Source organism: Aptenodytes patagonicus, chromosome 5 (genome assembly GCF_965638725.1).
Source record: "Aptenodytes patagonicus chromosome 5, bAptPat1.pri.cur, whole genome shotgun sequence".
Lineage (NCBI taxonomy): Eukaryota > Metazoa > Chordata > Aves > Sphenisciformes > Spheniscidae > Aptenodytes > Aptenodytes patagonicus.
In genome coordinates, this window is record NC_134953.1 from 75,362,627 (window position 1) to 75,373,922 (window position 11,296).

Genomic DNA, 11,296 nt, shown 5'->3' on the forward strand with positions numbered 1-11,296 from the left:
CAAGCCCAGAACGCTGTACTTGTTCAGATGTTGAGGCAGGAATATCAAAAGCAAATCTGAAAGACTATTGTAAGGACAAAGATGAGGCCTCAGATGTGTTCTCTGTTTCACACAATCCTGCCATCATTATTACCCCATATGCTAATGCAGAACAGGTAGGCAATTATTCCCGAGCTTGCTTCACATTACTTGTTCTTCCTGACCTCAGATTGAAACGTAACAGTGCCAGACTCCACAGAAAATATGGGGCAAAACCTCACAGAAGGGCTCTCAACAAAGGGTTGTGCTGGCTCTGGGGACAAAGTCTGGGGAGGGCACTGCAGGAGAGGTGCCATCTCAGAAAGCTCTCTGAGCCATGGGCTGTATCCTTCTGGAGGGGAAGGCGTACGAGAAGCTGCGCTTCTAGCGTGTGTATTCTAACAGGGAGATGAAGCTGTTCTCTGAGAGAGCGACAACTCACTAAGTCCAGGATTTGTCAAACTGTTCTCAGCGGTGGCATCCTGAGGTTAGTCACCTGGGGAATCCTCTTTTTTAGGACAGCATCCTGGGGGAGCAGCTCCAGTTCCTTTTCCTCACTGCATATTCATAAAGACCAGTGCGGCTGCACCATTCAATCATGAATTCTGGTAATAGATGTTTTACCCTGCCCGCGTGTGAAACAAGTGATAAGATGTCGGCTAAGCTGCCCACCCACCCTAGATGCCCAGATGTACCCACACGCTGCTGTGCAAAAGTCAGAGGCAGATGTTGTCCTGCACGTTTTTACAATGATACTGCCCATGTGGACACCTGGGCTTGGTATGGAAGGAAGCGAGAGGTATTTTCACATGCACGTCAAGCTGGAGAAAAGGCCACTTGAATTTACGTGGGGTCATAACAGTGTATAAGTCACTGCATGCCTGCATCGAGGTCTAGAAGAGAGATACACGTTGAACAGCTGAAAACCTATCTAGAAACGGCATGCGCGCCACCTGGATCTAGATATCTCTGTCTAATATTTTACACAGATGTATAGCTGCACTGCCACACAGAAACGCCCACCTCACGTATACTGCAGAAAGTGAGGATGGCAAAGAAAATGTCGCTTTCATTCTCTGCATCTTCTTCACTGTCTAGATCCACCAGTTGTATTTTTGTTTGCTTTCTGAAATAGCAGAAAATTTGGGGGGGGGGAACAAAAAGCTAAATAAATATTTAATGTATCAGCACCTGTCATATAGTTTCTGTGCATCACCACTATCGATTTCCTGGTAGTTCTCCTTTCCTACCCAACTTCATTAAAGAATAAAAGTAAAGTAATAAGTCATTTCACACTCTGTCTGACCATTATACAATAATAGCAAGATTTCATGCAAGGGTACAACATTATGCCCATCTGCAATCACAGTCTCTTTGCAAAAATCTCAATTCACACTTCACATGCAGCTAACCTTGTTACCATTCCCTTCCTAAATCCATCAGTCTTGCAGCTGCACGTCTTCACAGCCCAACATCTTAAAATTCATCACTTTGACACCCTCGCATCCCTACAGGTCAAGCTAAAGAAGCCAACCAAGAATAATTAAGGTGTACCCCAGATGTTTAGTTTACTTCTAGCCAACCTTTCCTGGAACCGGGTACAGTTCTCCCTTTGTACACCAAAGATCCATGTAAGGTGCTTGTTTTAAGGGGGCGAGACCTCCAACAAATTTCAGAGCTCTCCCCCCTCCATCTTCTTTTTTTTACATGTATAGCTCTTTGTAGTTGGAATTTGAACAAGAAGCGTGATAATGAGTAGGTTGAGGGAAGAAAAGGTGTTATCTCATTAAGGTAATTACTAAGACATCCCCACCATTACCCTCGGTTTGAAAATGTGGCAATTAAAGCGCCCTACATGGGCTCCCCGAGACAAGGCAACGCGACAGCCTCGGACAACTTTCTCCTGCCCGGGCCGGGAGGGAGGGGAGCGGGGCTGCCTCCCGCCCCCGCAGCGCCGGGGCACCGGTCCGGCGGGGCACGGCCCGGGGCAGCGGGGGGGAGGCCGGGAACCGCCGCGACGGGGCCCGCGGCTGCGCCGCCGGCAGAGCGCGGCTCCCCACCGGGGCGGGCGCGGCGGTGGCGGGGGAGCCCCGGGGGTCCCGGCGCTCCCCGCATCCATCGCTGGCGGCGCAAAGCGCCTCACTTGGGCTCCTTTGAAATCCGCTAATTTTGAGGACCGGCGCTTGTGCGCTTCCATTAATAGAAGCGGCTTGTGAAAAATAGGGCATATGAATATGGAAACGGAGTTTTAATGTGACGGGCGCTCCGCTGGACCTGCTCTCCGGCTGGAAATACGCAGGGACAGGCACTGGCTCCGGCTGCCCCACGGCCCCTTCGACGGCGGGAGCAGCCCAAGGGAGGAACGAAGTTCAGGGGCTTTTTCGCGAAACGGGGGCACCGGGGAGCGGCGCCTTCGGGGGCCGCCCGCCCGCTCCCCGCCCCGTGCCGGTCCCGGGGGGCCTCCGGCCCCATCAGCTGTCCCCCGCCAGGGACCGCGGGGGTCATTTCGATGCCGTCCCCGAAACAGAGCAGGCGGCTCCTCCCGCTGGACGGGGGCGCAGGGCCGTGCCGGCAGGTCAGGTTTGCCGTGCCCCCCTTTCCTCGCAAACGGGGCTCCACGTTAAAGCGGCTACTCGGGGAGAAACCCGGTGGTGTCACCGGCGGGAGACGCGGGCTTAGGAGCAGGACGGAATAGAGGGGGTGAAAAAGCCGTGTGATTCCAACCTGAAACGGTTATTCGCCGCCCATCCCCGCCACCCCTGGGCTGGGGATATTTCTAACATTACGAAGCGGTTTACCCTTTCCACAGGTGAGCTCAGCCTGGCTGCACCCACTCCACGCCCTGGGCTGGAGCCGAGTTATTCGAGTGGGCTGCAATAAGGACTTAGGGCGACTTACAGCGTGCATTCGCACAGAAGCGTCGTGTGAATTTAGAGGAAGATAAACTCTGGAAAGGGAGAAAATAACAAAAGTTAAAAGCCCACCCGCACAAGAAACACTGAAAGCTGTAGAGGCGATAGGCAGCGCCGGAGCGCTAATACGGCGTTACACGCGGGCTGCGTTGGTCCGTGTAAACGCAACCAGGGTAACCGGCACGGCAGGGAACTCCGCTCGGTGCTGCTCGCTGGTTCCCAGCGGCCGAGCCGGGCTCGCTTGCCCGGCTGGAAGAGGGGATTCAGCTCCCGGAGCACCCAGCTCTCACCCCGGCGCCAGGGCAAGCACCCTCGGAGCGGCAAAGACAATGCTCATCCCCGTGACCCGGCCCAGCGAAGTCCCCCTTCTCACTTTCTGCTCTAATGACGGCCAAGCTAATCCCCCGGGAGGGGGGAGTAATTAAACATGATCCTGCTGCTGCATCCCGCAAGAGAGCCCTTCAGCCCAGAGCAGAGGAGCAGCCTACCCGCGGCTCTGCTGCCGGGAGGGCTCAGCCAGGAGCCGGAGGCTGCAAGGAGTCGCCAAAACCTGCCTGAGCGTAGCAGGAGTTCCCCGAAGGAGCCTCCCGTGTCGTGCCCACCTGCAAAACGCATAGCCACGACCCAGCAGAAACAAACCAAAGGGGAAGCGGGGACAGGGCGACCAAAGGGGCTCCCGCGTCCCACCGCGGCCGCGCCGGTGTCGATCCGGAGCGACACGGGCAGGAGGGGAGCAGCCCTGTCCCGCTTTCCGCCCCGCCGGCTGGAGCGGGGGCAACGCTCAAACACCCGGGACAAAGCCCTCGGGACGCAGCCCCCGCTCCGTGCTCTCAGGGCCGAAGGACCGGGCCCCTAGCAGCCCGGGCCTGGCCCAGGACAGGGGTTTGCTGCCGGGCGGCGGAGAGACGAGCCAGGCGGTGCTGCGGCAGCGGGCGCCTGTCTCGGTCCCCTCCGTCTTCATCACCGCCTGCCGGCAAGCGCCGGGGAAGGAGGCCGCGAAGTTCCCGCGGGCGGAAGGCCTCCCCTTGCTGCCCGGCCGAGCCTTGCCTCCCGGAGCCCCGGGCCGCGCCGCCCCGCCCGGGGCGAGGCAGGGAGCTGCCGCGGGGGCGGGACGCGGCCGCCCCGGCGCAGCGGGTGCGGGGGTCCCGGGCCGGGCCAGCCCGCGCCGCCCGGAGCTGTCCGTGGTGCTGAGGGCGGGCGGGGCCGCAGCGGCCCGGCTCGGCGCACGCGTCCCCCGGGGCCGGAGGGGCCGGAGCCGCCCCGCTCCTCGCGGGCCGTTGCCCGGTGCGGGGAGAGGGCAAACGCCCCCAGCTACCCCGCGGGCTACCGCGTCCCCTCGCTTACGCACCGCTCTTCTACAACCTCGCGGTGCGTTTCCGCGCTCAGCGCACCAACAGCCAGGTCTTTTCCGGCGGGTGCCGGCATTTCCCGCGGTTTAAGGCTAAGAGAGCCCGTTCACCTGGCAACAGATGGGTTTGTTTATTCGTTCACGTCCACTTCCAGGGCCGAGAGCAGGTCCTGGCCCGGGCGAGGGCGGAGGCTGCAGAGGGACCGGGACTGCGGGAATTCAGCAGCCCGGCACCAAGTCTGGGGGCGGCCGCGGCGAAAGCAGCTATCTGGGGGAGGAAAGGGGACAAAACCCGAACGGCGAGGCCGGAAAGGCGCCGCCGCCAACGGCGCCGAACCGCGAGCGGTGCCCGGTCCTGCGCCGTGCCAGGCGGCGGGGAGGCGACCCCGCGCAGCCCGGCCCGTCGCCCGGCTCTTTGTCCTGCCGCAGCGCGCTGAAACGCGTGCCCATGTGCCGGGGATTTTTAAACGAGCAACGGAGCCCCTTTCTGCAAGGGCGACCCGGCCGGTCAGCCTCAGGGGCAGTCCGTCCCCGGGTCGGTCCCTTCCCGGTGCAAACGGGGAGCGGGACAAACGAAGGAGGGCTCACGTTTCCAGCCCCGCTTCCCAAATGGGGAAAGGGGGAGTGAAAGGGAGCGATTCCCGCTCCAAACCTCCTCCCGCTCCCACGCACTTTCCAGCTAGGTCTGGAAATACTTTTCAGGGGAGGTCGCGGTTCCTCGCCCCCCTCCCCCGGCGGACCCTGCTTTAGACACCGTCCGACACGGCACCGGCAGCCCCCCAGCCCGGCCGCGCTCCCCTCTCCTCGCTCGCTCTCCCGCCTGCAAGCCCCTGCCCGCCGCGGTTCCCAAAGCACCGGGAGCCCCCTGCCCCTGCCCAGGCAGGCACCCCGCGGCCCCGGGCCGGCCCTGCTCGGGAGGGGAGAGTTGGGGGACACTCGTCTATTTTGCATGAACTTTCCTTCCTTATTCTCACTACTTTTCAGCGAGTTTGTGCAGTCAAAACCGAGCCCCGATTTAGCCATCGAGAAGAACAACGAGCTGGGACCAGCTTTTCCAGCTCGATCGCCTTCTTTCGGGAAGGATTCGTTGTTTAGACTCAGGAAAGGGCCCTAACCGAGCCCAAAGTTCCTACCTCCTTCCCCAGCTCGGATAGGATGCGTTTCCCGGGAAAACCTCGGCGGCGAGGCGGGGCGGGCGGGCTGCTCTGGCCACTCGGGGCCCCGCTCCCGGGTCGTTCCTGCCGGGGGTAATTTGGGGGCCGCGGCGGAGGCGCGGGGGAATAGTCAGCGGCCGCCGCAACACGGGCAGAAAACGAGGTGGGCGTTCCCGACCCGCTCCCCTTTTGTTAGATCAAGGCAGAGGTCAATATGGTTTTAACGCGAATTTATTAGCAGAGAAATCAGCAAGCCGCTCGCTAATTAGCAAAGCCCAAATAAACGTGCCCGGAGGCTTCTCTTTTTCTTTCTTTCGTTTTTTGGGTTGTTTTTTTTTTCCCCCTTCTATCTCAAAAGAAAGGGAACCCACGAGCAAAAACAGAGAGACGAAAAAAAAAATAAGAAAGCCAAACCCTCAGAGGAGAAGATAATATTGGACTTTATGAATGTTTTATAGGTAATTGCTGTATAACTTTCTAATTTCGCAGGGGGGTGTTCACCTCCAAAGGCTGGGGCCAGAGCCGTCCCCGGAGCCCGGTGGAGGGTCACAGCCCCCAGCCCCCACCCGCGCCCCCACTGCCCCCGCGGGACCCGGCGGCCGGGCGGCCCGGGCCGGCCCGGGGACGAGAGGCGCTTAGGAGGGAAGCCTCCTACCAGGGGAAGGGGCGGGGGGCAGCAACAAAGATCAAAGGCCGGCGGGGGCTCGGGGGCTCCGTGTCCGCCGGGACCCCCCTGCCCTCCCTGCCTGTTTCCCCTCGTTACTCACCCCGACTGCCGGCGCTCGCTGCCTGTCCCAGCTCGGTGCGGAGACGGCTGCCGGGCGGGGACCGCCTCCCCAGGCACGGCACGGCCCCACCGCGCCCGCCCCCGGGGGCCGGAGCCAGGGCCACGGCCGGAGCCGGCCCGGGCCAACCCACCCCGCCGCACCGCAGCCTTTCCCCGCCGCCTTCCCGGGAAACCCGCCGCCGCCGCCCTGCGCAGGTGCTTAAAATAACGGCGAGGGGCACGACACCTGCGCGGGGATTTGTTTTTCCTTTAAAATACAGACAGGGAAAAATAGCGCCGGTTATGAAACAACGAGCCTAAAATTAGAAATATGCAAAGAAAAAGTGGCATTTGCCTTTTCTACTCCGAATTTCTTGCGTTCTCGTCACGGGGAAAATTAGCTACCTTGAATTTCCACGTTTGTTAAAAAAAGATAAAGTTTATTTCTTTTTTTTTTTCGGTTTTTTTCCCTGTAATTTTTCAGTCACAAAAAAAATCTATATTTTGTCATCTAAGCATTTATTTTACTCAATCCAAAAAGACATGAAAAGGGAGAGGGGAGAATCACGTTCGTTCGTTTTAAACTAACGTATAGAAGTGAATTTTTTTTTTTTTCCTTTTTTGGACGACATATAATAAATATGATATAGCACTCAGCACTCGGTCTGTACAATTCTGTTCGCATTAGGGAGCATGCCACTTTTCAGTAAGAAAAAAAAAAGGTCATGAGAAAAATCAGTGCAAAGTTCTCCGTTCCCCCGGTCTTCTCCGCCGGGCGGGGGGTCGAGGCGCTCTCATTCCCTCCGTCCTCCGCAGCCGTTAGTCTCTCCGGCGGGCTCGGGCTCCCTCTCCCTCTCCTCCTCCTCCCCCTCCGTCCCTCTCTCTCTCCGAGCTCCAAGTCCTCGCAGGAGCCGAGGTCGGCGGGTCGCCCCGCGGCTCTGCCCGCCTTCCCCCGCGTGTGGTCGTTTCACTTACGGGCTCGGCTCTGGGTTCACGGTTCAAGAGTCCCTGCTCTGACTGATCGCCTCCCTCGGTGGCCGGTGGCTGCCTGCAGAAGCTCCTGCCCCTCGGCTTCCCCTCGCTTCCTCCTCTGCGGTGCTGGGGCTTGTTTGGGGACGGGGAGGGGAAGGGCTCGTTGCGGGGACCGCGGATGCCGCTTCACCGGGGGTGCGGGGTGCCGGGCATGGGGTTGGCCAGGGGGTTGAGGGCCGGCTGCCCGCCGGGCCCCAGCCCGTGGATCAGCACCCGCGGCACCAGCGGCCGCTGGAGCTGGGGGTGCGGCGCGGGGGGAGTCCGGTACATGCTGCTGTACATGGCCGCGGCCGCCGCGGCCGCCGTCGTGCTGTCCATGCTGCCCAGCAGGCTGGGGTGGTAGAAATAGGGCGAGGGGAACATCCTCTGCAGGGCCGAGTAGTTCCCGGCCTCGGCCAGCAGCTCCAGGCCCACCGCCGTCTGCCGCTTCCACTTCGTCCTGCCGGGGGGGGGGGGGAAACAAGAGGCGGCTGCAGGGCGGGCGCCGCGACGGGGCACCCGGCCCGGTTCCGCGGGGGTCCGCGGGCGGCGAGCCCCCTCCCCGGCACGGCCCCGCACCACCGGGGCCCCGGCGGGGCGCACCGGCCCTGCGGGCCCGCACACGGCGCGACCTCCCCGGGCCGTGCCCGGCTCCCCCCCACCCCCGAACCCCCCGACACATGCACACGGCGACTCCGGCCAAATTAATAACCATGGCACACGGTTAGATCGCAGCGCGCTGACACTAATGGTTTGCGACAGAATTAGGGTGGCTGCAACCGTATGTAATGAGACAGAAAATTACGGCAGCGGTGACAGGGGCCGGACCCCCAGCCCGCCGCCGGGGAGGGCGCGGGGCAGCCGCCGGCCGTTCCCCGCATCGCCCCGGGCTCCCGGGGGCAGGAGCGCAGCGGCGCCCGCCCCCCACCACCACCCCCCCACCCCCTCCTCCGGCTCTCCGGGGAGCCCCTGGGCCGCCGCCCCGCCGGGGCCCGCCTTACCTCCGGTTCTGGTACCAGGTTTTCACCTGCGTGTCGGTGAGGTTGAGGGCGGCGGCCAGGTCCATGCGGTCCTGCACGCTCAGGTACTTCTGCCGCTCGAAGCTGCGCTCCAGCTGGTTGAGCTGGTGGTCGGAGAAGGCGGTCCGCGCCTTCCGCGGCTTCTTGGCCCGCACCGGCGGGCTGTCCCGGCTGCTGCTGATCTCCCGGTCGCCCTCCTCCTTTGTCCCTGCGAGCGAACCGAGGCGCGGTGAGGGCCGGCGGGACACCGGCTCGGCCCCCGCCCCGCCCCGGTTACCGGGCCCCGCCGCCCCCTCCCCGGGGGGCTCCTCCGGGACACGGGGGGGAACGGTCAAATACGGCGGGGGGCGGCGGCGAGCCCGTCCGGGGGACGGCGGGATTTCCTCTCTCCGCTTGCCAACTACAGGGCTTTCGTTATTTTCTCGCCCTCTCTCCCCGGCCCGAAATACCGGGAAATCGATATGTCAATCCGGCTCCGCTCGGGCCCGGGTTTGTGGCGCTCCTTGATCTTCCCCGCAGGAAGAACAATAATCTCCCTAATTGACCCACTGGGGAGGTTGGTGCACACAAAAATGGCCAGACCAGACGGTACATCTGGTTTGGGCACTCTTATGCTAATGCTAAAAGAGCAAAATGAGCGGCACACCCGGGCGCCTCGCTGCTCTTCAGCCTGGCAAAAATAGCTCGGTGGGGCAAAATTAGAAAAATGTGTCCTGTCGCCTCTCGGCTGAACCGAGCTGCCCGCGAGGGAGGGCAGCTCCGCCGGCGCCGCAGGGAAAATAGCCCCTCTCCCTGCCTCGCCTTTGCTCACTCTTTTCCTTCCTTCCCCCCCCCCCCCCCATCGCTATTTTCATTTACGAACCCCGCACGGCGGGGGCTTCCCCATCAGCACGAAATCCGTAATTTAAAAAAAAGAATGAAAGACGGAGAAATAAACCTTCCTATCCCGGCGCGGGGAAAACCCGGGTGTTTTGCAAAACGCACAAAGCCCCCCAACCTTCCGCTGCCTACCGCGGCCCGATTTTTTTTTTTTTAATGATTTTATTTTTAATTAAAAGGTTTTTTCGTTTATTTGGTATTGGCTGTTGGGGAAGTGGGATTTTTTTTTTTCCCTTATTTTTATTTTAGATCGAACGAGCAAAAATGAAAAGGCTGAAGGCAGTAAGTGCAGCTGAGCCGCCGGTTCTTAGAAAGCCGGAGTATCATTTATGCGCATTTGCATTAAAAATAAATACATTCTGGTTTCCAACGCGATCCCACCGCTCCGGCTATTTCTTTGAAAACGGGGAAGTTAAATAAAAAAAGAGGAGGGAAGGCCGACAGCGAGAAAAAAAAGCGATTTCATTTCCTACCGGCCTCAAACCCGCGGTAGCGAGGATCACCGGCAAGCCCCGGCAGAGCGGAGCGCTCCTACCGCAGATTTCCCCCCGGTTTTTTCCTTTCACCGATGCGGCCGAGCGCCGCGGCCCCGGTTTTAACGGCGGCCGAGGCGGTGCGGTGCGGGGCCGGGCCGGGCCGTACTCACCGTGGCATTTGATGTCGCCCTGCGTGTCGTCGCGCTTGTCGAGCTTGGCTTTGCCGTCCTCCTGCTCGAGTTTGGGCCTGAAGCTCTCCGGGGCCGCGCTGCCCTCCTGCTTGGGGGTGTGATGGGGAGAGGGGACGCTGGTACTGTAAGGTGCACACGCCGCCAGAGGTTTGCTGTCGCCCAAAATGTCCTTAATTAAAAAAGAAGAGGTGGAAGTCCTGGGGCCGGAGCTGGCCGAGCCCAGCTGGGGCGGCGGCGGCTGCGGGGGCGACGGCTGCAAACTCGGCGGCGGCGGCGGCGGGTGCGGGCCGAGGTGGAGGTGGTGCGGCGGCGGCGGGAGGCTCTCCGCCACCCCCAGGTGCGGCTCGGGGTGCTCCATGCTCACCGAGATGGGCGACGAGGGCGCCGTCCCCACCGTGTCGATCTCCGAGCAGGGGGACGGCGTGGCCTGGCTCCTAAAATCCGCCGGCCGGCCGTCACCGTGGGGGCGAAAGTCTCCGTTCATGACTCCGGGGCTGCCGGTGCTGCCGCCCGACAGGATCGTGTCTATCCCGAAGCTGGACCCGCTCGGCCCCTCCATGGCGGACCGCTAGCGCCGCGCCCGCATCCCCTGGGGCGGCCGCGGGGGTAGCACCGGGGGAAGGGAAAGGGAGGGGGGGAGGAGGGGAAAGCGGGCTACCCCAACCCGCGCACCGGCGGCGCGGGCGGCGCTAACGCGGAGCCCCCGCCGAGCACCGCATCGCCGCCGGGCCGGTTACGCCGCTACCCAACTTTGTTGCGGGAAGTTGCGGGCGCGGAGCGGGGCGGACACCGGCCACTGCGGCGCGCCCGCCCGTGCCCACCGAGCTCCTCTCGGCGGCGGCGACTCCCCCCGTGACGTCACGGCCGCCGCGTCCCCGTCCCCGTCCGTCCCCGTCCCCGTCCCGTCCCCCCCCCCCCCCGCCGTTTATTATAAACCCGGGCTTTTGCCGCCGCCGCCGCCCGCCCCCATTGGCGGAAGGCCAAGCGGGGGCTGACGCAGCGCGGGCGGCAGCCAATCGGCGGCGGCGGGGACGGGCGCGGGAGGGAGGGGGGGGGGGGGGCGCGCCGGAGGCGCGCCCCCCCCCCCCCTCCCTCCCGCGCCCGTCCCCGCCGCCGCCGCCGCCCCGTCGGGCCCCGGTTCCCCGGCCGATGGATCGCGTCCCCCGGAGAGCATCATCCGGCGTTCCCGGGACGGCCGAACGTCAGAGTGACGGGAAGTGCCGGTGACAAGACGTCGTATTAATCCTGATGAAGTGGCGTGTCAACCTAATTAGCTGAGTAATTACGAAGGTGGTAATGGATGATTTAGAGTTCTCCCCGTTATATTTTAGTACGAATTACCATTTCCAGGCCCCTGTGAAGCCCACCCCCTCCCGGCCTCCAGCAGCCCCGGGACCCGACCAGCCCCGAAACCGGCAGCCGCGGCCCCAGACCTCGGAGGGGGGGGGGGCAGAGGGACGGGGCAGAGCAATGGGGGCGCAGGGCAGGATTAGGGCGGGGTGAGCTCAAGGGAGATTTTTCG

The 11,296-nt window shown here is 62.3% G+C and overlaps 1 protein-coding gene across 1 annotated transcript; it reads right to left on the minus strand.

Annotated features, from left to right (window-relative positions):
* Positions 1-7,356: 7,356 nt before the first annotated feature.
* On the minus strand, positions 7,357-10,333 carry BARHL2 (BarH like homeobox 2). Its single transcript, XM_076338264.1, has 3 exons — positions 9,754-10,333; positions 8,211-8,436; positions 7,357-7,669 (listed from the first exon to the last, which is right to left on the minus strand). The coding sequence occupies exons 1-3, from the start codon at positions 10,331-10,333 to the stop codon at positions 7,357-7,359; spliced, it is 1,119 nt and encodes a 372-aa protein (XP_076194379.1).
* Between the last annotated feature and the right edge of the window lie 963 nt (positions 10,334-11,296).